Genomic DNA, 26,003 nt, shown 5'->3' on the forward strand with positions numbered 1-26,003 from the left:
GCGGACAATGAGCGGCGCGCGGGCGGCGGGCTGGTGGCGCGCGGCGCGGCCGCGCTCTCGCGAGAGCAGGGTGAGCAGCCCCCCTCCTCTCGCGAGACCCGCGGCGGCGGCGGCACCCCCCCCATCCCCACACCCCTCAGGGCGGGCGGGGCGGCCCCGGCGAGCGGCGGGAGCATTGCGGGCACAGGGCACGGACCGGGCACGGCACGGGGCACAGCGGCGCTACCGGACACAGCGGGGCGGCCGCCGCCGGGCACGTGAGCGAGCAGCGGGCAGCGGGGCGGGCGTGCTCTCGCGAGCGCGGCGGGGCTCGCGCAGCCGCCTCAGTCCCTCCCGTCCCTCCCTCGGCCCCGCCGTCCGTCCGTCTGTCCGCCCGGCAGTCCCTCCCCCGCCGCCGCCGCCGCGCTGCGCTGCCGCGGGCCCGCAGGTAGGAGCGGAGCGGAGCGGCGCCGCGCCCTGCCCTGCCCTGCCCTGCCGTGCCGTGCGGGGACCCCACTGTGGGCTCGGCGGCGGCCCCGCCACAGGGGGGGGGGTGCTGAGGGGGTGGTTTGGGGGGCGCGAGGCGGGAGCGCGCGGGGCCGGGGGCGCGCGGGCCCGCGCTGGCGGTACCGGTCACGCGCAGGCCCGGTCACGCGCGGCGCCCCCGCGCGCCCCCCGCGGGCACTGCGGGCCGAGCGGCCCGGCCCGAACAAAGCCCCGGGGCCCCCGCGCTTCGGCCCCTCCCTCCCCCGTACCGCTCCGTCACGGGCAAAACCACGTTTGGATCTTAATCTGGCCTTAAAAATTAATGAACCGGGAATTCTGGCAGGGCAGCATCCGTTTGACCCCTCTTTCTACTCGGTTTCACTTTCATAGGATTCAGAGCCTGCTTACAAATCGAGATGCAGGGTTGTTTTTTCCTTCCTGATCGTTTTTTTTAATGTGCATACTCTGTTTCCAGAGTCAGAGTAACGAGATACAAAGTTCACCTATGCTGAAAATAAGCACAAGTTGAAAAGAACTTTCTGGGAGCCTGAAGAAGTGCTTTGTTAAAATGATAAATGAGCTGTTGAAAGAGAGCTGAACCATCCTTCGGATTCTAAATGTGTGGCTTTTTTTCTGTCCAGGACGCAGGCCTTTGGGAAAAAAGTATCTGATACTGGTTTAAACAATTTAATAGTCTTTATTCTTTTTAGAAAGCCTTAAATTCTTCAGGTTTTTTAAACTGTAGGTGGTCCTGATTTCCTAGAGTCAGATAAGTAGGAAGCAGCTCTGGTTGAAAATGTAAGTTTCTTAAAGCATCTGGGCAGGTTTTGTGAGAAGAGGAAAAGGGAGTGTTTTCTGATACTTCTTTACAAAGAATCTATTGATCCAGTGACTTAATCTTCCTATGTTTTGAAATATGCTAATATATTTACGATTTCTATGTACTAAAATAATATAGTGTTTTCTGAAATGTAGTGGAACATACTAACATTTCTAATGTATTACCAGGAAATTAATGAACTTCTGTCTAGAATTCCATTTAAAGCCCCACCAAATGATTCATGACTAAATTACACAGCAGAATTAAATGGCACTTGAGCCTTGGACGAGTGTTTGTGCAGGGGTAACCCGGTGTCTGTACTTCTGCATTGTGCAAAAGCTGTTACTCGTATCCCAGAACTAAATGACGAGAAAGAATCCCACAGAAATTCCTAAATGCACCCTTAAAATGCAAATATCCATGTTCCTAAAGCTGAAAACTAAAAACCAGTTGAGGAGGAGGAAAGAAGAGTTGGTCTTCGAGGCTCCAAACTGAAGTTCCACACAACTGTAATACTGTTGCCACGTGGTTTATTCAGGATTGCGGTTCAAGTGCTCTTTAATTTGATGAGAAATAAAGAAATGCTGTGTGCTGTCCCTGGCTGGGATTTGCACGTGGCTCTGCTGAAAGTTTGGGTGAATGCAAAAGTATTTTGTAATCTATAGACAGGCTTCTGGGTAGCTCAGCAAAACTGGGGGAGAAGCTGTTGCAGTTAATTAATGAGTGTATTTCTGTGCCCTCAGTGTTGCTTCCTTTCTTCATCAGTGCTCTGAGTCAACAAGTCTTGAAAACAAAAGCAAATACCTCACAATATTTCTGAACTAATTTAGTTTGTGAGTGGTTAAGTAGCATATTGTGCAGTCATAGCTTAAACAAGAGGGTTTTTCTTTTGAACACTAAACCAGTCAAACAGTCCCTTGATTCTTGTCTGCAGCTAAAATACGTCTTGCAACTTCATGCAGGATTTCATCTGGGAAAGAACGGGATTTCATCCCAGCCTTGGAAACGCCTGGAGGCAGATTGGTTAGTCAGAAGGCTTTTTAATCACCAGATCAGAAACAAAACTGTTCTGTTTGGTTTCTTGAAAAAGGAAAAAAAAAAAAGAAAAAGGGTAAATTTGGTTCTCTGTTACAGTGGGTAACTCTGGTTTGGTCTGTCTCAGGATCATTCTCTGTATGACCTGTTTCTCTGGGAAAATTGTGGGATGTTGTGTGTTGGCGTCAGTTCTGGTGCCTGTGGGGCTGTTGGTCCCAAAGCTGATGGGAATGAAGAGCGAGTGTCCCCTCAGTGTCCAGGGGCAGGGACACAGCTGTGCCGTCAGAGCTTCCCTCAGCATTCCACACAGAGCCCTTGTGCTGGCTTCTGGAGCTGTCTGGAGCTGCAGGAACCTGTGTGCATCTCATGCTGTGGAGTGGGGCTCTGGAGGTGACACACGGCCTTGGAGGCAGCAGGGAGGGGTGGCTGGAAGCCACGGAGGTGACCATGTGTTTGTGGCGTGCTCAGCACACGTGACAGCAGTTATCAGTTTGGTTCTGGGTGGTACTCCTTTCCCTCTCTAAAAATACACGGGGTTTGCCTTCTCTGTTCTCTCTGTACTATTCCTTGGGCCTTTTTTTTTTCCACTTCTGTTTCTGTAAAGGAATAAATGCACTTTTTTATTCACTTCTTACAAAAGAGGGATGCTTGACTATATTAAATTATGTAATGAGCAGAAATAGGAAACTGGCCTGTCTTAGTGTTCCTTTCTGCATTCAGATGTTGAAAACTGTACGTTCTTTTAAAATTCTTAATTGCCAAAGTTATCATTTTAATTCCCATGTATAAATATACCTTTCCTCTGTTCTGAAGCAATCTCTCTTACAGTCACTTCAGATCTCAGATAATTATGTTCTCTGTTCAAGGAAGTCACTGGGATGAAGCTAAACATAATCCTAAGAACTGAAACTCTTCCAGGTGTTGTGCCTGAAACAGACTGTCTAATCTGTGCCCCAAAAAAGCCAGTGCCTCCTGCGTGCCAGGTGCCCCTGGAGTGTTTGAGGGCATGACCTTTGAAGATGGTTGAACAAGATGAGATGTTTTCTTGCACGTGAAACAACAACATTAAACAACCACCCTGGATGATTATTTGTATATCCTGGTGGTTATTTATAAATCCTGGACCTGAAATGGGTGAGAACCTGCATTTTCTCTGAGGTTGCTGGGCAATTCCTCCTTTGCCTTTGGAAAGACGGTGGCCTTTTCTGTGTAATCCTGTGCATTTGAAATCCATTGTACTTGGTCATTCAGCAAGTAGATAACATCTGCTTCTCATTTTCTTGCAAGTTCTGGTTTTTACTGCCATTAATTCTCAGAGCAGCCTGGGGAGCTGCCCGTCCAAATTGCAGATCTCTTCCATCAATAAGCCTTTTTGCCATGATGTGCTGGAGCCAGGTTTGCTGAGAAACAGGAATTCTTCCATGGCAGAAAGGATCACTGCACCAAGTACAGTGCCCAAGGGAGGAGAAGGAAAACCTGTAGCTTTTTATCCAAAGAGCAAATATTGTGGATGTAGAACTTCTTTCAAACTTTTTTCCCAAGGGTGTTCGACCTGCCAAAATGTTGAGTTCTTACAGACCCAGGGTGTGCTTTTCAGCTTGTCCATTATTTCATATTTTTACCATAATTGAATTTATTTAATTAAATCTAATGTTTTTGGAAGTGAAACTGAGTAGAAAGTGAAAACAGTTCTTTCCAGTTTTGAGACATTTTTCCTATAAATAGTGGAAGAGGAATGGGTAAAAGATGAGTTGTTATAAGAACAAGATTAACATTAAATTCTAATAACTATGCATAGGTTAAAACCCCCTGAGAGTGGCAGAAGGAATAGGGAGCCAGGGACTTATTTTCAGCCTGCTGGTGTTCCATAAAAGGTGACAAGCTAAGTTTATTGTGTTCAGCATGATCAATGTGTTCCAAGAATTCACTGAATTAAACCATTCTCAGAACAAAATTAATTTTGGAGCAAGAGTTCTGTAAGCTTTATTGAAAAGAGTTTATGATCAGTTTTACACTAAAAGAAAAACCTTCTACAGCCTTTGAAAATCAGCCTCATTTAGACCTATTTTTGGTAGCAGTGTGTTCTGTAGGATTCAAATTTCTTGGTTTTGTTGTCTGCCTTTACAGAAAACTCAGCAACTTGTAGATGTAAATTGTTTTCGTTGTCCGCATTTGTCTGGAAATCCAATGACATTTTGCCTTTCAACTTATTTCACAATTGCTTTATATTATATATTTTCAAATCTTAACATGGCCAAATTTCTGTCCACAGATCTTAAAAGCCCTGTATCTGAGAGTCTGTTCCCAGTATAGCTGGGATTACCCAGAGAACAATTAACATAACCCTTTCAACTAACTCCTGTCTGGCTCCCGAGGCAGCTCTGTTCAGTCCTACCTGTCTTGTTGCTGTGACTCAGGTGATGGCACCCTGGCTCCAAGACTGGCCCTGCTCCATGGGAACCTGTCTCTATCAGATACTGCCATGGAATGTTTCCAGAGTGATCAGCACAGGAAGTGCTGCCTTAGAATCCCGTGAAACCTGACCCTGTGGAAGTTAAAGGTCCTTGATTGTGGGGCTCTTCCCCCCACCTCGGTTCACTGTCTTCATCTGACTTTACAGAGTGGGGGTGGTTAGAGTGGAGTGCAGCAGCCATTACAAGATAAGAAACAGCGGGGTTTGGAGGATAATTCACTTGTTTTTTGAAGTACCCCACTCAAATGCCCAATTAGGTGTAGGGCAGTTTCATGAGCAGCACCAACTGCCAGCGTGTGTTCTGTCCTCATCAAACACTTGTCTGATTGTCCCACTTCATGCTTCTCCATAAGATTGTCCTTCTTTGTGTCTTTGTCTTGGTTTTTCAGCCATCTTTCCTATTTTTATTTTTCCCTTTCCCCCCTCCTTCCCTGGGTGTTTGCAGCAGGAGCACGGTGTGGTTCTGTAAGGCCCCCTGTGGTGGGATCAGTGGTGTCAGCGGGGTCCTGCCAGGCTGGGATGCCGTGGGGTTTGTTCTCTGCTAATCTCCAGAGCAGCAGACAATGAACTGCCAATGGAAAGCTGGGACAAGAGGATTAGGGAGCATCTGTTCAAAGAGAAAGGGTGTTTTGGAAGAACGGAGAACTTTCCTGATTTAGTAGGAATTTGAATAGTGGGGTCCTTGCAGTAAGGGCAGGACACACTGAGCCTCTCCTGCTGAACCGCTGCGGGCTCAGGCTTGCAAAGCCCTCTGGAGCACTTGATTTTATGAAGAACCCAGTAAGTTCAGCTTCAGGCCTTTCTGCAAGTGTGTGAATGAACTAGGAGGAAATGTGGGCAAAAATATAAGGAGTAGGGATTAATTTTAAAAATTGTAATAAAGTACTTTGAAGATTCCTGAATGAATGTAAGATAAAGCCTGGTACCCAGGTGAATATTAATATTTCATTTTTGAACTCTAAAGTTTTGATTTTTACAGTACAGTTCCTAAATGTGTTCTGTTCAGATGTCCTAGTAGGGCCCCCTTGTCTGGGACATCTCCCTTAGGACTTGCCTCATCTGCTCCCCCTCTGTTCTTGTATTACTGTTCTCTGAAGCTTTCTGCAGTGCTTTTCTGTCTTCTGCCTCACACTCTTTTAAACTTATTGCCATCCCCAATTTTCTCAAGCTCTTTTTCTTAACCAAATGTCACACAATTAAGCATATTTTGACTCCAGCATATATGGATCTTAAAAACTCGGTGAAATATGAGTTTAGATGTACTGATAACAAGAGTATGCAGGATGCTGTATGGAGGAGTTCCTTTGCAAAGATGGAGCTGTGTGAGGTTTGTGTGTTTTATGTATTTTTTATAGAATCCATTTTTTTTTACATAAATGCATGATTTTGTAACACTGCTGCCAAGAAAGAAAACCCAGGTGCTTTTCAACCCTATGCCCTGTTGGAGCTGGCAGTGGGGATAGAGAGCTGCTCCTAACCTTGACCTTTTTCCTTCTGTTTGTAGTACAAGAGCCATTGCCTTCTGCAGAACTGACCTCTTCAAGGAAAAGTCCTTGCTTTCATTTTCTCCTTTGCATTCCCCCTGTTCTCCTGGGAGCTGGTTTCATTTGCAGCTGTGCAGTGTGTGCCTGTTTCTTTCCCAAGTGCTGGTGTGTCTGTGCTCCTGAGTGGCAGTGGAGAAGCAGAACTGCTCTGTGGAGATGGGAAGGGCTTTCCAGCGCCGGGGACCCACGAATGAGGAATTCCTGGTGGAATGTTCTCACGTGTGTTCATCTACTTTAAACTTCATGTGTCTGTCCCGAGGCTGGAGGAGGATGGGGGAGAAGTGTTATGGTTTATTTCTGCTCTGCACTAAAAAACTTTATGAACTATATTCATTGCAGCAAAAAATATACTGTGGATATTAATAGCGTGTAGTTAAAACTTCAGGTAATGCAGTGGAACCAAATATTTGAATATGAGGTTAGTGTTTTAGTGGGACATGAGGCAGATCCCTCTCTTGTGAGCAGTGCTGTAGGATCTTTAACTCCCACATGTGGTCACGGTGTCAGGCCTGAGCCAGGCAGTGCTGGCACAGGGCAGGGCTGTCTGGAGTGATGTGCCATCTCCTGACTCACCTGGGGTCTTTTCCTGCAGGAGCAGGGTTTCCTTGGGTCTCCCATCTCAGCACTAAGCCTGACCTTGTTTAGCTTGAGTCTGAGAGTACAGCTGATGTCACAGCTGCAGTGGAACAGAGTAAAAATCACTTCTGAAATGCTGTTAGCAGTGTAACTGCAATTGGAACAAGAGGTCTTGTTTACTTCCTGCAAAATGTAAAACTTGTTTTTCTTGTTCACATCTGTCTTCACATCAGTAATTGGAATTTTACTGCATAAAGATTGAATATTATGTTTGGTCTTGTTTACAGATCTTAGCAGAAACTTTTTGCCCAAACTTCGGTTACTTTTAACTTCCTTTCGTCCTGTTCTGTGGTGGTACAGGTTTCATTTTCAAATATGTGTTATATGCCAAAGTCATCTTGGATTCTATGGGCTTAAGTTTTTTGTGGTCTTCTCACAGACACAGTACAGTTAATGTAGGGTATGAACAAAACCATTAACCAGAGATCAAGGCTCATGTGTCAGTAAACTTACAGATGCTTTTAGACATCAGCAACTTCTGAAATTCACTTGTCTTCAGTATGAAAGTAGCTTTTTGTGGAAGGAGTATGTATAGGAAATACTGCTGTATTTTTATCTGCAATAATATATGTAGGCTCTGGGTACCTCTTGAATCTGTTATGTGATAAAAGCCTTGTAAGATTGAGATCTCTAATGTTTTTTAGATCAACATGATGCATAAGTTTAAAACTGCATCTGTTTAAAGGGATTTATGACTAAAACTGCTTGTTTTTCTACAGAATTGTCTGGTGTTTCTCAGCTTGAAGAAGATCTGCAGTCATTATTGATCCTCTTTCTTGGCGTTACCGTTTTTGAAGTGAAGTTTGCCTAGCTTTCTAGTGTGAGCTCTCTTTGCAGCCATCTTAAAAAAACTCTAAAAAAAAAAAAAAAAAAGGAATTTTTTTTGATCCATAAAGTAGACACGCTCTAGTTCTACAATGTCCAAGTCATTCCAGCAGTCATCTCTGAGTAGGGATTCACAAGGTCATGGGCGTGACCTCTCTGCAGGAATAGGCCTTCTTGCTGCTGCTACCCAGTCTTTAAATATGCCAGCATCTCTTGGAAGGATGAACCAGGGTACTGCACGCCTTGCTAGCTTAATGAATCTTGGAATGAGTTCTTCATTGAACCAACAAGGATCTCATAGTGCACTGTCTTCTGGTAGTACCTCTTCCCATAATTTGCAGTCTATATTTAACATTGGAAGTAGAGGTCCGCTCCCTTTGTCTTCTCAGCACCGTGGAGATGCAGACCAGGCCACTAACATTTTGGCCAGCTTTGGTCTGTCTGCTAGAGACTTAGATGAACTGAGTCGCTATCCCGAGGACAAGATCACTCCTGAAAACTTGCCTCAGATCCTTCTACAACTTAAAAGGAGGAGAGCTGAAGAAGGTTATGGTAGAGATGGCAGATCATCCACACGGGAACCACCGTACAGAGTACCTAGGGACGATTGGGAAGAAAAGAGGCATTTTAGAAGAGATAGCTTTGATGATCGTGGTCCTAGTCTCAACCCAGTGGTTGACTATGACCATGGAAGTCGTTCTCAAGAATCTGGTTATTATGACAGAATGGATTATGAAGATGACAGATTGAGAGATGGAGAAAGGTGTAGGGATGAATCTTTTTATGGTGAGACTTCGCATAACTATCATAAATTTGACAGTGAGTATGACAGAATGGGTCGTGGTCCTGGGCCCGAGAGATCTCTCTTTGAGAAAAAGAGAGGTGCTCCTCCAAATAGCAATATTGAAGACTTCCATGGATTCTTACCGAAGGGTTATCCCCATCTGTGCTCTATATGTGATATGCCAGTTCATTCTAATAAGGTGAGTTACGCACCAGATACTTCTATTTTCCTTTACGTTGTAGTATCTGTTCTGTTTTTACCTATTTCTTTAATGATTTCTGTAGCCTGGTTGCTTTTGAAATGATCTGAAAATTGGTTTGAGAGTGAAAAAGGCACTTGGTTTATTTGCAAGGTAATTGTTAACAAACATTGTAAACCAGGGCTTTACATTAATGTATTTTGTTTGCCCAGATTGCTTAACTTCAAGTCAAACAGCTATCATCTACTGGGATATCTTATTTATATTTTACATCTACATGTTCTCTTAACCACAAACATCTGGCCTGGTATTCAAGCAGTTTTGGGGTGGGTTCTGTTATTTTTTTTGTTGGTTTGGGGTTTTTTGCAGTGTATCTACTGTGCCATTCTGGAAGCTAGTTACAGCTCTCCTCCACATCTGTCTTGATTGCTGATTTATGTGTAGTTAAGATGCATTCTTGCACAGTTCTGCTTTTTCCCTGTCCAAAGGGAAAGAGTTAATGTAGAGCCCTGGAACTTATTTGCAAAAGTAAAAGCCACGTTTTAGATTAGCTCATTCTTGCCTTTTTAATTTCACTTTAACACTCTATCTCATACTATGGCTGAAATTTGTCGTCATTTTTCTCCTTTTTTCACAACTTTCTTAGAACACTTCAGACTCACTTTTTATTGTCACATGTTGCATCTATCCCTGTAGACTCTCCGAGCAATCAATCTGCTGTTGCAGTATCCTGCTCTGTGTTCCTAGTAGTGTTCTTTACTTGGCTCACAAGTGGAGTGGATCTTCGGGTGTATTCGGTGATGTTGAGACTTCCCTCTTAGTTATCCATGCCTAGTCCAGCTCTGCCAAGGGAGCAGGTTACTCCAAACGGCCTGTTTATGTTCAGATGTTGTTTTCAGAGCCTTCTCACTTCCAGCTTTTCCAGTGATACTCATCTTGCTGGTTTGCAGTGTACTAGGCAATTTAATTGGCTAATATAGTGCCGCTCTTGTCACAATTAGTGGCTAATTAGCTTGAAGGCCTTCAATTGAAAACATAATACATGCTATTACTGTAAAATTGATACAATGTGGAATTGCTGTTACTAACCGTTTCTTTACAGTTACCTCTCAGAAAGTGCTGCTTTTGTACATCTGATCTTTTTGAAACACGAGAATTATTCTGTTCCTGCAAGGAAAGGATCAAACCAGTTTTAGAGCACATGCTGGATGGCTCCAGCTGATCTGACAGTTGATGAACTTGTGTTGCTTTAATTACTTTTGATATAAAATAATCACGGTAAACTGGATTTCTTGTCTCCTGTATTTGCTGTTTATTTTCACACAAGGTTTAAGTGTTAACAGTTTAGCTGCCATGCTCAGTTCTGTAAAAGGACTTCATTGGGTTAGATTGAAAACATAAACTTCTGAGGCCCTTGACGATGGCACCCAGTAATCCTGTAAGTAGGGGTCTTTTTAGCTCTTTATTTTAAAGGCTGGTGGTTCTTAGTGTGCTTTGGAGTGCAGATCTGTTGAAAGGATCCACATTGGAATAGCTCTCCAGGTATGAGAAGTACCAAATTCTTTTAACAGCATAACTTGTGGCTGACCTCTTCTGTAACATGTAAAACCTTTTTTTGTTTTGGGTTTTTTGTTTTGTTTTTGTTTTTTTTTTTGGTAGGAATATACTTTGACTTAAACTGCTAGTACACCCTAAACTATCTGAGATTGGATCATCTGTTTCTTATGACCCAAGTTTAGGCTTTGTTTCTAATTTCAGAAATCGTGTCACCACAAGAATTTTTCTCTTTCTCTCCTTCTTTCCTCTGCTTTGCATACGTAACTGTTACAGAATTCCTTATTTTGTGTCTCCCATGAAATCAAATCAAGCCAAACTTTACTTTTAAAGGAACCTGATCTAAACTGAAATTTCTGGAAAGCAGAAAGGGAATGCTTTTCTTAGCTGGGACAATGTAAACTTATGACTGCAGTATCAAAATCTCATTTTCCCCACTTCCAAATAAAATATTGTACATTTTTAAGGCTGTTTGATAAAGCAGTGTGTATTTTAAACCTGAGCAGGGAGTTAAACACCCTCCATGTAACTTTAACTGGCAGACTAGTCCAATTTTTTATTTTAGTGATGTTCTTAATTGCTTCCTTAATTTGTTTGTATATATTTTAAGCCCCAGTTTGTTTTCTGTCTGTGAAGTAAATTGTGCCCCAAATATTTCAGGCATTTTGTCAGTCCTGATCCCTTTATCAAGGAATGAGGTGTTGGACGTGGAGGGATTGTTTTCCCTGCCAGACAAAGGCTGATGGAACATGAAGAGATGAATTTGGAGGTTAAACACTTGAACCTGTGGTGCATCTCGGAGGGAAATCCTGGCTGTGGTCCTAATAGATGGCTGGCTAAAATTAGGTGCTCGAGTTTGGCCTAATTTCTGAGGAACAGTGTGTCCTCTCCCTGGCATCAGCTGAGCCAAAGGGTAATCTAGGTTGGAATAAACTCAGTTTAGGTTTTCTCTTCCTTAACACATGGGGCATTCCTGTTAATGAGTGTAAATGTAAATACCTGGTGCCCCAAAACCTTGGAGAAGGGACATTTCTGACTGGGTGCAGGCAGCAAAGGGAATCCAGATTAAGAATTGTTCAATAAAAAGTTAATATAGATGAGTCGTCATATTCCTTGGAGGAAAAGAATGATCCAAAGTTATATGTCAGAGCTCCCTTTTTTGCCAATTTAAAAGTGTTTTAAGTATACTGAGAATTAGATCTTCCAGACTTGGCCTCTGAGTTGCAGACAGCTTCTGTGTCAGTTTAGAATAATTCTAAATGATGTGTTAAGACAGATCCAAAGCACATTATGTCTGGTAGAATTGGCCAGTGAGGTTTTACTGACTCTGCACCCAAATTTAGAGGGGTTTTGGTGTCCAGAGGACGGGATTTTTTATAGTGCTAATACTTGTTAGCAAGTGTTGAAGTTAAGAATCTTTGTATTGAATGTTTCGTAGATTTGGGGTTTTGGTGGGATATTTTTTTTATCCTAATTACCAGCCTAATTATTTATAGCTGCAGAGCATCTTGTGCAGTTAACAGGAGAAAGTGGTGCTCTCATTTTCCACCTTGAGAAAATGGATGAAGGTTTCATCTTGCTCCATGTTATCCTGGAGTAATATTGTAGCACTTTAGGGGGGACTTTAAATCCAGGCTTTTCTCCTTTATGGAAAGTGCAGGGTGGGCATGTAACATGGAAACACTGCAGTAAGCCTGGGGAGTGTCTGTCTGGATCCAGAAGAATGGTGGCAGTGTGGCAGAACCCAAAAACCAGGAGAAACGAGGGATTAGGAAAAACTCCTTTGCTGGTGCTGAGAAGAAGCAGAAGGACCACGTGAAGCAGTGCAGTGTTGCAGTTGTGATTAGCTGGGAAGTCCAGTGTGTGATAACAGTGTAACCACTGGGGTAAACTGGACAAGGAAGTAGTAATCAGAATTTCCAAAAGAAGCCTGTTGATCTAGGAAGCTGCACAACTGGAAAACAGTCTACAGAAAAAAGTAGAAATCCCTCATTAGTTTCTAGTGCTAAAGCCAGAACCAGGAGGAGTTTTACCTGGATGATTTAGTTTAATTCCATTATTCTTCCTTTTTACCATTTAGACCTCCCTTATTCCCCTCAAAAGGTCACACACATATACTTGTAGTTTGTCCTAGCTATGCACTTTCATTTCTTTTAGTCTTTCCTTTCTGAATTCCTTGCAATTTCTTGGCCTCTTAGTGGTTCTAAAAATCTGAGTGTTGAGTTAATCTGTAAAATCTGAGGAATGAAGCAGAGAGAGGGGAGGAAATTCTGCAATGACTCAGGACAAACCCTCAGCCTTCAGCTGCAAGGCTACCAGGGCAGGCTGTGCCCGTGGCGCAGGGTCAGGGAGCTTTGCACTCTGGGGCAGGAGCGAGCACAGCTCCATCACACAGCTTTCCCAGCTTAGGAGGGAAGGGCAGGCCCAGGGTCAGTGTCTCTTCAAAGCACTACAAAAAGATTTCATTACCTGTGTATCTACAGTACTTCAGCTTAGAGGAGAAGCTTGTTAGAATGACTTGCCCGGTGTGGCTGTTAATGGTGAATTCTCTCCTTTGCTGCAGGAGTGGAACCACCACATCAATGGAGCGACTCACAGCCGCCGCTGCCAGCTGCTGCTCGAAATGTAGGAACCAGCTGCAGGAACGGGCACGAGGGCTGGGCTGGGCACTGCACACACCCTGCAGGGCTCAGGGACTGGGGGGAGTGTTGGGGGTCCTGTGCACGGCCAGGAGTTCAACTCGTGGTCCTTGGGGGTCCCTTCCAGCTCAGGAGATTCTCTGATTCTAAGTGATGTTCAGTTATGTTGCCCAAAGCAGGTGCCTTGTAGTGAATAAAACCAACTTGAGAGCATCTTAGGCACAAAAAGGGATCTTGGTTCATAACCTTGAAATCCTGCAGATGCAAATGTAACATTTTGCAATGGATCTTAAATGTTGAGAATCTGTTGGAATTGTAGTCACTGCTACCAACTTCTACATTTTTGTCGTGGTACAAACTGCGCAATTTGAAATAAAACTTGGTAGACACTCAGCAACCAGTGTAGGGAGTTTGTCCTGAAGAACAGCACTGCTGTCAGTGCTGTTCTGGCTCTTGCAGTGGGCCCAGTGCTTCAGCTGTGTTACATCTCCAGGTATCACAGCTGCTGTGACAGGTGTTACACAGGTAGAGGAGATTGTTTTTCTTATATATTCTTTTAATTTTGTTTCTTTTAAGATACCCAGAATGGAATCCTGACAGTGATTCAGGACATGGAATGTAAGTAGTAATTAATTTTGAAGTATTTATATTTTTTTTATTTGAAGCAGAGGATGTTCTTAACAGTTTATGTGAAACAACACACCAGATGGATTCTTCCTTTGGTTTTTAGCTGAAGACAGCAGTAAAAGTTGCTGAAGTTGTCTGCATTGAAGCTCTGCAGAAATTAGGAAGTTTTGAGAATGAAAGCTTCACAGTTTTGTGGTTTAAAATTACAGTGTGTTTTCCTCTCTTTGTAGGGGTGATCCCTTTATGTTGCAGCAATCCACAAACCCTGCACCAGGAATTCTGGGACCACCTCCACCTCCATTCCACCTTGGAGGACCCCCTGTTGGGCCCAGAGGTAACCTTGATAAGCACCTCCTTTTACAAGGCCGAACTTCGTGCTAGTTTTTTTTTGTTTGTTTTAATTTGTTATCAGTGTTTGAAAACAACCAAAGAAAACACTTTTTGGAGCAGTAGAACTGAAATACTTTAGTCCTTCCCTGGCCAAAGCCTGGTACTCTGTTAATAACTCATTCATTCTAAGGCTGGTGATTTTTAACTGTGATTAATCTACACGTTTGGGACTTGGATTTTTCCTCCCTAGGAGGTTTTTGTACCTGTCTTGGGAGTAGGCACATGTTGCTGGATTTCTCTGGATGAAACTTGCAAGAATTCAATGTCCTGAGTGGCTTTTCCCCCTAATTTCAAGTGAATTTGAGAATTAAATTTGAATAGCAACTGAGAAATGGGAAGATGGATGATGCCTCTTCCTCTCAGGAAGGGAGGCTAAGAATCAGGTTCTTGCCTGATGTTGCTACTTCCTCCCTCTTAAATAGTTTGAATGACTAAAAGAGCAAAACTAATTCATGTACTTGGGTGTCCTGACAGAGTACAAGTCTTCGAGACACTTCATAGGATTTTTTGGATGATAGATACACTCATACCTCATTTCATTAAAATAAGACCATTAATTTTTGAAACATTTACAACTTCACTATGAGCAAAATTATCAAAAAGGCGCTTTTTTTGGTGTTTCCTACTAAAATGGGCATTGTGATAGAACTGGTGATGTTTTAGAACCTAAAAAGTGTGTCTTAGATAAAGAGACCTCACACCCTTCATGTACAGAGATGTTTTGCTGTGGCAAATCTTATTCTGAAACAGGACAGATTTCTTTTTCAACGAACTTTACTTATTCTCTGCTGTTTCTGCACAGCTGTAAATGCAGCTCTTTCTCTGACGTTCAGGTGAACAGAAGGGGGCAAGGAAGGAGAACCCCAAGTTACAAAACCTCTGAAATAAATAAAAAGCCTTTTGAGACTGCAGTGAAATAACTGGTTTGTAAAACTTGATGTCATTCTGGTTTGATATTGCAAGTGATTTATACCGTTAAGAACTCGTGCTGAGACACGTTAATCCCAGTCTTGCAGGTTGAACTGAGCTTGTTGTTTTCATCTGTTCAAGGAGCTGGCAATGGAAATATGCAAGGACCGAGGCACATGCAGAAGGGCAGAGTGGTTAGTATTTAAAAACTCATGATTTTTGTACCCACCATTTTGTTATCTAATGTTTGTTTGCTTTCTTAAGATTTTTTTTTAAAATTAAATGATTGTCTTTAAAAGTGAGATTTTAGGATTTATATGGAAATATTGAAACTTTGGCGTAAGATTAGGGGTTTGTTGTGCCAAGGACTCTACAAAATATTGTACAGAACCTTCTTAAACATTTTCTAATGAAACTGTGGGAAGTTCTGGACCGTTTCTATGTGCATTTTGTTTTGGTTACTACTGAAGATATAAAAATTAAAAAAAAATACAAATCAAGCAGAGCCTTGACAGACTCTTTAAGTTTACTGGTACCCTTGGATCTTTTCATACAGTAATCACATGCTTTGTGTTCAACAGGAAACAAGCAGAGTTGTGCACATCATGGATTTCCAGAGGGGAAAGAACTTGAGATACCAGCTGCTCCAGCTCGTTGAGCCCTTTGGGATAATCACAAATCACCTGATTCTGAACAAAATCAATGAGGTAAGATGGGCCCTGTAGCACTACTGGTGGTGCTGGGTGGTGGCTGTTACTGTCTGAGCTTTGGTTTTGTGGAAGGACTTGCTCAGCTACCAAGTGACACCTCACCACAAGGTCTTGTAGGAAAGGAAGAGTATGTTTCTAGCAGTGCTGTCCTACTGCATTTTCACTTAAATATTAAAAAATCCTTCTTGTTGGTTGTTCGTAGCTTTCTCAACAATACCACATGTTGTTCTTGTTTCAGTATAAGCTGGAAAACTTATTGGTCTCAATTTGTATTATACAGTGTGTCTCATTTTGAAGTGTGGATAAAGCCAGTATCAGAAAAGAGAAAAAACAGGAAGCAGTTAAATGTTCTGAATCCAAATCTAGGTGGAATGTAAACAAACCAAATAGTTCTGTTTGTGCACCTAAATAAAGTATGTGAAATTCATGCCAAGTTCTGCAGGTCAGTGCATGTTGTAATCAGAAAGCAATTTTCATTTTTGATGCAGCTGTTTTGACAAGAAAGCAATGAAGAACTTGGTTATGTGAAGCAGAAGCACTGGCTCCTGAGGGAGCAGAGCTTCATTTGTTCTCTATCATTGCAGGCATTCATCGAAATGTCCACCACTGAAGACGCCCAGGCTGCAGTTGAATACTATTCAACAACACCTGCCCTGGTGTTTGGTAAACCTGTCAGAGTCCACTTGTCACAGAAATACAAGAGAATAAAGGTAAAACTCTCCTGCTTTTTTGGCACTACCTTATGTTAATGTGGGGCAGTCAGTGTTGTGAGGCGGCTGCATTTCAGTTATTCCTGATTTCTGTACTTGTGAGCTGGATCAGCTTCATCAAGGGACTGTCACCCCTGTGTATTTTATGTAGTATGTCTTCAAAAACACGTTATTCCCTTTCCATGGCAGAAACCTGAGGGTAAACCTGACCAAAAGACGGAGCCCCCCAAACCAGAACTGGGCCGTGTGATTCACCTGAGCAACTTGCCGCACTCTGGGTACTCTGACAACGCGGTGCTCAAACTGGCTGAGCCCTACGGCAAAATCAAGAACTACATCCTCATGAGGATGAAGAGCCAGGTAACTCCCCTGGGAACATCTGTGTGAGACTGGAAACTTGAGGGCTTTACCTGGGGAGAAGTGCCCTGCCCTGAATTGGTGCATGTGCAGACTTTGTGCTCCAGCAGAGCTGTGGAAATGATCTGGGGGCTCTATGTGGGTGGGATTTTGCTCTGGAGCTTCCTGTGAAATGTCCTATAATGTGAGCTGCTTTAAAACAGGAACAGGCCTCAGCTGGGAAAAAGATATTTTAGCACTGAGGCTTAATTATTGGGTTATGTGGATTCCTTGCAGCCTTGGGACTGTTTTCTTGGGGCTGAAAGACCATTAGCTATGAAACAATATTCCATGTTTCTTTCATTTACCCTTTATTTTTCATTCTTTAAAACTAAACAAAAGCAGTCCTGCTGTGGCTCTCTAGCTTGAAAAAGAAAGGTTTGAAGGCAGCATATTGCATGTGCACAGTAAAATGTTTTGGATGTGCATGGACATGATTTCTATAAATACACAGGAGCTTAAACTATTTCGTTCTAATTTTTTTTAAGCTTTACTGTCCCACTTTGTTGCTCCCTTGAGTTAAATAGGAAATTCCACTGCCTTTTCAAAAGAGATGAGTGCCTGAATCCCTTAATGCCACACTTGTGAAGTGAAAAATTACTGGAATCTTTTGTGTGACCTCTAGGAAAAACTCCCTGACCTTATTTCACTGGCAGAATGAAAACCCTTGCTGTCTAAGCTGGCTGCAGAAGCAGGTTTCAGCTTTCTACCAAGGATACTCCAGCTCATGGAGTTGTTTAAATCTTGTTCAGAAACTTTAGTGTTCCGTAGGTTTGTTCCCAGGAGGAACTCCTCCCAAAGCTGGGCTTACAGACCAGCAATTGCTGCCTTTTTGTTTCAGGCTTCTCTCAAAAAAACAAAAAATGTAACAGCTGGGTAGTTTCTCCTCTCTCCTGGAATTCCCAAGTACATAGGCACTAAATAAGAATTTCACTGTCCAGATGCTTTTTATTATTTAAATCATAATTTACTTCATGGTGATATTTTTGGCAGATTATTTAAATGCCTGTTTAATTTCAGAACTGTCTATGGCACAGGTGGTATTGAATTGAAAAGCTGGGGTTATAGAGCACTTCGATAAATTTTAAAGTATTTGGAGAGGACAGATGTAATTGAACCTTTTAGTGTTGTTTCAGTGTTTGGAAATGCTGTGTTTTGAAGTTCAGTAGCTTTGCCTGCAAATGTGTTGTGTGTTTTATAGTCTTTTTTAATGTTTGTTTTAATCTCTTCAGGCTTTCATTGAGATGGAGACCAGGGAAGATGCTTTGGCCATGGTGGAGCATTGTGCCAACAAAGCCCTTTGGTTCCAAGGCAGATGTGTGAAAGTGGATTTATCTGAGAAGTACAAGAAGCTGGTGTTAAGGGTAGGAAGTGGGTTTAGTTTTTTAATTGCAGTTGAAGGTGTGAAGACAGCCGTCACTTAGGAGAATTCACTGTTGCTTGTAAAATGGAGGGGTTTGCTTTAATATTTTCTGGCTCCTTAATGCACTTACTTGGCATGAGAGTTGTGTTATGAGGCCTAGAACAAAGTTAAAGGATTTCCCTCTCAGATGAAACAAAACCCAAACAATTTCTGGAATTCAGATTTTAGAGTAAATTGTGTCAATTTTAGTTGAAATGGCTCCATTTAGAGCATGCTGTAACTTGGAGGGGGTTTTTTTCTCCCCCTCCTCTGAACATGAATAAGCTTTGTGAAAACTTAGGACACATCAGAAGTGCATCTCTGCATGTGCAGTTCATATAAGGGAGGGACAGGTTCCTGAGGGGTTTTTCACATAACACCAGGGCAGTACTCCTGCAGGTGTAAGACTTTCTCCATCAGAGTGGAACAGCAGGTAGAAAAGCAGGAGAAATTTGAACTGTCAAGCTGTCTCCTGAAAACATCAGGTTTCTGCTGTGGAATATGAAGAAATGGTACTGTTGCACATGATCGTGCAGCCAAACGAACACTCAAATCCTTCAGCAATGCACTGAATAGATCTCTGTGGTATTGCCTACAAGTGACAGTCCCTGTTCAGTAACTCATAAATAAGTGAAGTGCTGGGGGTTTGCTAAAGGTTTCCACTAATGATAAGGAGAAAACAGATTAGGACTGATCTGTGCCAGTGCCTGCACCACATTGTATCAGTTCCTGAAAAAGAGGAATATTCTGGAGCAGGATATCCCATTTCTCTTGTATTGAATAACTGATAATTACTGTGAGTGAAGGCAGGGTCTGTCTGGGTTGGTCAGGTCCTGTCTGAAATAGTTTGCTAATGGTAGGTGGGTGTGGTACAGGAGTCCCTGTGGGTGAATGTCACTGGGAGCTCTTGGGTGCGTTGTCCTTCTGAACTAATGCTGCAGCACTGGTGTAAATCTTACCCTGCTGTCACTCACAAAGTTCTTTCTTTTAGATTCCCAACAAAGGAGTTGAGCTGCTGAAAAAGGATAAAACCAGGTAATTTCCTATTGTTAAAGCATAATGTTGTTTAAAAGAAATATGAAAGTACCTTATTCAGAGCACAGAAACGGCACAAAAGAGTCAGATGAGCTTTGAGATCAAGTTGTTGTTTGTTGTGCCCGGAGATGAGCTGTGTCTAATATGCTGCCTACCCTCTTCCTCTAAGGATGGAGATTTCACAGCCTCTCAGGCTCCTCAGGAAATCCTTTCCAGTCCCTAATTAGCCTTGCCTTCCTGCAATTTAAACCCACGAGCAGTTGTCCTGTCTTGTAAGGAGAATTTCTCCTTGCAGCAACCTTTTGTATGTTTGAAGAATGGTGTCCTTCAAGGTTTCCCTCAACCTTCCATTTCCTGAACTGAAACAAAATATTTTTCAGGCTTGTCTAGAGAAATACAACCTCTGGGTTTTTTTTAAAAAGTAATTTCTGGGCTTTCTCCAGGTTTACAAGAAACAAGTGTTCTTTGTTCTTTACAGAAAGAGAACCTATTCTCCAGACAGCAAAGATTCTCCCAGTGATAAGAAGTCTAAAACAGAAGCTGCTCAGAAGCCTGAAAGTGGCACTACAGAAGAAAAAGGGAAAGAGGAGAAACAAGAGGATCCTGCTGAGCCCTCAGGTGCCAAAAGTGGGGAACAGGCAGAGCAAGACGAGCCAAATTTACTCCTGGAATCTGAAGATGAGCTGCTGGTGGATGAGGAGGAGGCAGCAGCATTGTTAGAAAGTGGCAGCTCAGCAGGAGAGGATGCAGATGTTGCCAATTTAGCTGATGTGGCTACTGAAGAGAAAAAGGACACCCCCGATGATGCCACAGTAAAAACTGAGGGGAACGTTGTGGCCACTCCAGCAGCCAAGAAAAAGCTTAAAAAGGTAAATCATAGGGTGAGGATCTGAGTGGGGGAAGCCCTGTCTGACTTAGACAGCACACACTGTAGGTTGTATTGCAGAGCTTTTGTTGGGGGCTTGAACACCTGTCTGAGGAGAAATGGGTGTTAGAGCTCCTGTGAAGGAGGTGGAAGATCCCACCACATGCAACTTCTCCTTGAATCAGTGCTGAATCCCTGGTTCTGTCTGGACAGAAACCTTCCACTTGTAAGGCCCTACCCTGTCACCTCCTGGGGGTTGCTTGTCTTTTTCTTCACCCCTTTTTTTGATTAACACTGAGCAGCCAGGAACTGTTTTCTCCTGAGCAGTTTCTCAGGACCCTGGTCGTAGTTACCCTCAAGCACAGAGCACAGAATAATAGACTGGGGACTTGGGCATGGCTGTGTGTACCGAGCCCAAGAGGTGGGCCAGGCCATCTGTGGTGAGCCAGGGCCCTTTCCCATTGGAGAAAGAAAAGACTTCCAGGGTGTCTTAGTCACAGGCTACTTTCTATGATTTCCCTCTTTCTCACCAGATGATCCCACACTCTCATGGCTTTCATGTCCTACGAGCTGCTTTGTTAATCATACTTGTGTGGAGGAGCGTGCAAAGTTTTAGTAACTACTGACTTGGAATGTTGTTTGGCAAGGAAGTAAGGCCTGTCCCTTCTTAGTGAATGAAGTGTGTGTGGATTTCAGTTGTGAGGGCTCCTTTTGTCAGGAAGCTAAGGAATTCCATGGTGCCAGGAGCAATGCTGGCAGTGCAAATGGCATTAGTGTTCCTTGTTTCTTTGTGTGTGGGTGCTCACTGTGAAAAACTGCCTCAAACCCAAACTTGCTTCCTTGTAAACCTACGTTCACAAAGGTAATGCTGGTTTAGCCCTCCTCACCATTGCTGTGCAGCATCTGTAATAATGATGTCTCCATATCAGCGGAATGTCTCCAAAAATTCAGAGTTTAGACAGTCACTCTTAATGAACCTGAATTTTAAGAGGCCTCCACACTTTCGGGTGGTTTGTGGGGTTTGGGTTGGGTTTTCTTTCCCTTTGCTTGATTGGTTTTTTATTGTGGACACTCTAATCTGGTTGAAAAAGAGCTTTTAATTAATTTTTTTAAAATGAGCCTTCATACCATTGGTGGGCACAGAATAGTTCTGGTAAGGTTTTACCTTCTATTCAGGCATGAATTTGAGGATTTTGTGGGACTGTCTCAAATAGAAACAAAACTTGTGCATTCCAAAATGACTTTCACCTAAAATTAAAATACTCATGTTCAGAGGAATTTCAGCTTGAGAATTTCAGTATCTTTTTGCTCCGTTCTTAAGATGAAATCACATGCTGATATGATGAAACAGTGGCCCCTTATGGTGCCAAAAAAATCCTGATTCTGAAGTGGATCTTTGCTCCTGGGGCAGTGGGGCACCCAAAGAGCTCGTTACACCTCTGCCCGTTTGAGGAAGAGTTCAATGAGGGAGGCAGGTCTTGAAGGAAGAGCTCGAGCGTTTTTCCAGGGAATTTGGAGAAAGGATTGCTCTCCTTTAGGAGAGTTTGAGGGGAACACTGAAGCACAAGCTGACCTAAGGACCCCGTTTTCCCAACAGCGCTACGTGGGCGGCTTCCCACGGAGCATGGAGGGCTTTGTGACCCTGGATGAGGTGGGGGATGAGGAGGACTCGGATCACCAGAAACTCCGCAAGTCGGGCCTGGCAGGGAAGGCGGGAGGCAAGAACGAGGACAGCTTGGCAGAGATCAAGGTGGACAAGATCGAGGAGCCAGAGCAGGAGAACGAGACGTTGGAGAATGGAACGAAACCCGAGGACAGCACGAAGGCTGAGCCTGTGGAAGCTTCAGATGCCACGACAGCCCAGGATGCTGAGAAAAACCCCCAGGAAAACACAGACCCCCAGGATGAGCAGGAAACCAAGAGCGTCCAAGAGAAACCTCTTGTTCCAGACGAGTTTAGGATTGGGCCGTACCAGCCAAACGTTCCTGTTGGTAAGGCTGCTTCCGTTCCTTTTCTAGTACTCTCTGTGCATTGCAGTAGCATTTCTCATTTCATCTGACTTTTGGTTTTGGCAACACATTGCCCCATACCCTTTCATTTTAGGGCTTCCCTTTCCTCCCTGTTCTTCACTCCTCCCCTAACCTGAGTATTTGCTTTCTTTTTTTCCCTTGTTTTCATACAGTTCTCCATAACACTTTCCTTAGGCAGAAATTAAGTTGAAAGAGGTATATTTTAGCAACACAAATTCAATTACTAGCTCAAAGCACAACAGTGGTAACAGTTCAGTCATACTAAATACTCCAAAGCTGATCTCAGAACACTGTGAGTTCTTTTGAAGGAACCAATAAAATGGACCCTTAATCTTAAAGGTTGCTTTTAAATTTAAAAAAAAAAAAAAAAAAGTCTGCACATATTTAGTTATTAATAGGCCCTGGCTTGAGTAAACTAAAACAAGGACTTTTAAAGATAAAGCAGCTTTTTAATGTAAAGTGAATTATGGTTTTAAGATTTAGCTGAAATGACATATGACATTAAAAGAAATGATATAGAGTAGATCTCTTAGTTTATTTTGTGGTGTTTACTCCTCTAGGTGTGAATTATGTGGTACCCAAAACAGGGTTTTATTGCAAATTGTGTTCCCTGTTCTACACAAATGAAGATGTTGCAAAAAAGACCCATTGCAGCAGCCTTCCTCATTATCAAAAGTTGAAGGTAAGGCAAAAACTTGTTCATTTTAACTGGCGTGATTCTTTCTGGGGAATAGAATTCAACAAGACTGGACTGAGGACAAAAAATACCTTCCAGGCAGTGGAAATTGGCTTATTCTCTATCTTTTAACTCCAGGTAGACCTCTCAAAACTTCATCTTGTGAAAATAATATGCAGAATACACAGCTTAGAGTTGGCCTTCAGCATTTTTTTCCTGTAAATTTGGATTAAAGAGGGAATTCCAGTTGGAGTTAAGGCCAGACTTAGAAGTAGCATTGCAGAATAAATACAGATGGCTCAGATCACTTCCAGTTGTCCCTTCAAGATTGTTTTTAAGCAATCAGCAAAGCTTAAGATGAAGGTTTTATGTGTTTAAAACCCCCAAACATTTGCAACTTCTGATTTTGTGAGCACTTTTTCAATGCTGTCACTGGATGAGGTATCACATGATTGCATGGCATGAGTGACAATGCTGCTGCTGTATCCTCCTACTGTGAGCTGCTTTAAAGATCACCTCCAGGAAAGGGCATTGCTAAACCAAATTCTGATAGTCCTGCAGAACTGATGGACTTATGTCAGAAATGGATTTATAGCAGTCCATCCCTGAGCTGAGAGCAAACCCCAAGGACTCCGCAGAAAAGGAAGAGGTGGCACCTCAGACTCCAAACATTTGCCTTCTCCTTGCAATAACAGGCAACCCTCAATAAATACAGGGCCCAGGAAGGCAGATGGCACGAAAAAGCAAACAACATGATCAAGGAGTAGATCAGATAATCAGTTCCCATGCAGGGTCTTGCAGAAAGAAATCCCACCTCATCCATCACCATAGTGTTTTTTTCTTTTTTTTTTTCTCCATTGAGGTACCAGATTATGGGACATTAAAGCTTGATGTAAAAAGGGGAGGGGGGATAAAGCAACTTATTACCTTTGTTGCTTAAATGAAACATGATTTGCTTTGCTTTTTCCATGGCACAAATGACTAGCAAGTTGTGAGTGACTGTGTGGCCTTGGTGGGGTTTGGAACTGGGGAGGGAAGGGGGGAAATGCAGCTTCTATCTCCCAGTGGCACTTCTGGAGCTGGGAGTCTCCTTCCCCGGGAGAGCAGGAAAAAATTAATAGGTGAATTGATGTTGCTACCAAATGTCGTCCAAGGGGTGACAAATTCCTCAAGCTTCCAGAACAGCCCTTCTCCAGGGAAGGGGGGGTGTTGTCCCTACCTCTGTAGGTGGCAGATTCCACCCAGGTAAGTGGCACAGTGGCTGTCACAGGTCCATGACAGAATGGAAAGGAATTCCCTTGGCTTGCCAAGAGGAGCTCAAACTCCACTTCAGGGTAGGGAGAAGTGCCAGCCTTGTTATTTGTGACCTTTGCAATTGATGTTCACAGATGTTAAACTTGGAAATTGGGTTTATGTTTCTATTCTTGGTGTTGTCACTGTGAAAAACTCTCTAAATATATCCCAAATATAATTTCTTTTAACAGAAAATTCTGGATAAAATGGCAGAAGACTACAGGCAAAAGAAAGAAGCTTAAAAAGAAGGAAGGATGTAAGGAAAACGTGGCTTTGTTTTTAATGTTAATCTTTTTTAAAAGCAGTACAAGTAGTAGATGGAAATACTGTATTCTTTTTTGTTTTAGTGAGATACAGTAGGCATTATAGGTCTGTTCATGTGTTAAATGTTGTAGCAAAAAGCATATGCAGTTAAGTTAATGACAACAATTTGTTCTTAATGTGAGAATGGCAACAAGTTTTTGTTTTGACACTTCAAGCTATTACAGAAAAAAAAATCCTGCACCCTCGTGGAAAGCTCATCTATGAGAAAACCTTGTTCAAATGAGATTTACTACTTTCAAGGTGAAGAAATTGTCTTTTGATTCCATTCTGAATAAAAATTGAAAAGTAACACTGTATTTTTATTTTATCTAGAACATTCCATATTTTGGTCTGAGCCTAGCAGCTATTTAATTTTGAGTGTAAGGCTGTCATTGCATTTCACTTTGGAAAAGTCTTTAAATGTAAGTTGCATTTTTAAATGTTGAATTGCAGTTTCTTTTAATGTCACTGCTGTTATCTATAGCAAATAGGAAAATTAGTGATTAGCCAGCTTTACAACTTTGTGACTTTTTTTCGAAGCTCTTGCTAGACTTTCCTATTCAGCTATTCCATGTATTTTTAGTGAGAAGTAAATGCCCATTCTCTCCAACCAGTATTATTTCCTTGAGCTCTTCCTGCTTTTACTTGAATCTCGTTGCTGTTGTACATCCCTGGTATCTCAAAAGCAGCATTGGAGTCCCCAGGTGGACAAAGTTATCTTTATATTCTCCGTGTGGAATTTTTCATACCCGCATTTTAACACCGTTTTTTGTTAAAATCTGGTTTTGTCAAGACTCTTTAGAACTGTGCTCTTAATGTACCTGCACATGTGAGATGTGAACAGGAATTTGCATGTGTAACCCGTGTTTATCTGTAGTTTTTGTTATTTACTGCTTATTTGTGACTTCAGGTTACTAAAGTGATTCCCAATAAACAAAGCTAGGCCACAGTGGTTTGTTATAGATGTTTGGCATGTTAACCAGTGTCTGCTGAACTCTTGATCTGTGTCATGTCACCACACTGAAACTCCAGCTCTTGAAAATGTGCATGTTTTAACACCTGTGATTCAGCAGCTTCCTGCAGAACTTTTCTTTCTCTCCCCCAAACCCTCTTGCCTTTCCCAACAAATTAAAATATCACTTGTTAAAACCTTGGTAAGTATATTCTGCTGACAGTTTTATTTCTGGAATTTTGGGGTGTTTTCATCAAAGCTGAAGTTCAAACCACGTTCCCCCCCATTCCCATGGATAAAACTGGCTGGGGCCAGTTCTTCCAGCCTGAGCCTCCACCAGCAAGGATTTGGGGCTTGGAAGGGTTTTGGATGCAGGAGGCTGAGTCTGGATGAAGTTCCTGTAGTTAAGCAGACACAAGTTGTGTGTTTTGTGGAAGTCAAGCCTTGATAACTTGTGTTCCCAGCTGTGACTTTCTGTTGCATCCCCCAAACAAAGAGGGTGCAATCCCTTAATAAAACTCCAGCCATCTCCTGGTGTAGTGGCAGCAGTTTCTCTGGGGCCTCTGTCAAGTGCTGAGGTGCTAACAAGCAGCTACTGGTGCAGATTTTACTTAAATAGCATATCCAAATTATAGAACCTTGACATGCAGTGACTCATTCTTGCTCTTGTACAGAGATAAGTTACTGCTCTGTACATGACACTCGTTAGTATGCAAGATTTTGTTTGGGTT

The 26,003-nt window shown here is 42.7% G+C and overlaps 1 protein-coding gene across 5 annotated transcripts; it reads left to right on the top strand.

Moving 5' to 3' along the window:
• On the top strand, positions 1 to 25,481 carry MATR3 (matrin 3). 5 transcript variants are annotated; one of them, XM_050312323.1, is made up of 15 exons: positions 1 to 70; positions 7,693 to 8,781; positions 12,899 to 12,960; positions 13,551 to 13,592; positions 13,832 to 13,935; positions 15,042 to 15,094; positions 15,482 to 15,607; positions 16,195 to 16,320; positions 16,510 to 16,680; positions 17,949 to 18,080; positions 19,110 to 19,153; positions 19,632 to 20,022; positions 21,616 to 22,009; positions 22,609 to 22,730; positions 24,209 to 25,481. In XM_050312323.1, the coding sequence occupies exons 2-15, from the start codon at positions 7,891 to 7,893 to the stop codon at positions 24,257 to 24,259; spliced, it is 2,709 nt and encodes a 902-aa protein (XP_050168280.1). In that variant the 5' UTR covers positions 1 to 70; positions 7,693 to 7,890; the 3' UTR covers positions 24,260 to 25,481. The 5 variants fall into 5 exon arrangements, with proteins under 5 accessions (XP_050168280.1, XP_050168283.1, XP_050168281.1 ...); XM_050312322.1 differs by lacking the exon at positions 1 to 70 and adding an exon at positions 180 to 427; XM_050312326.1 differs by lacking the exon at positions 22,609 to 22,730.
• Positions 25,482 to 26,003: the final 522 nt, after the last annotated feature.

Source organism: Myiozetetes cayanensis, unplaced genomic scaffold, assembly GCF_022539395.1.
Source record: "Myiozetetes cayanensis isolate MyiCay16 unplaced genomic scaffold, myiCay2020 scf17, whole genome shotgun sequence".
In the NCBI taxonomy this organism is placed as follows: domain Eukaryota; kingdom Metazoa; phylum Chordata; class Aves; order Passeriformes; family Tyrannidae; genus Myiozetetes; species Myiozetetes cayanensis.

Bases quoted from the DNA above. Each gene is read 5' to 3' on its own strand.
- MATR3 (XM_050312323.1), top strand. From the start codon at position 7,891: ATGTCCAAGTCATTCCAGCAGTCATCTCTGAGTAGGGATTCACAAGGT. The intron at 8,782-12,898 runs GTGAGTTACGCA...CCTTTGCTGCAG, and splicing joins TGCCAGTTCATTCTAATAAG to GAGTGGAACCACCACATCAA. The intron at 12,961-13,550 runs GTAGGAACCAGC...GTTTCTTTTAAG, and splicing joins TGCCAGCTGCTGCTCGAAAT to ATACCCAGAATGGAATCCTG.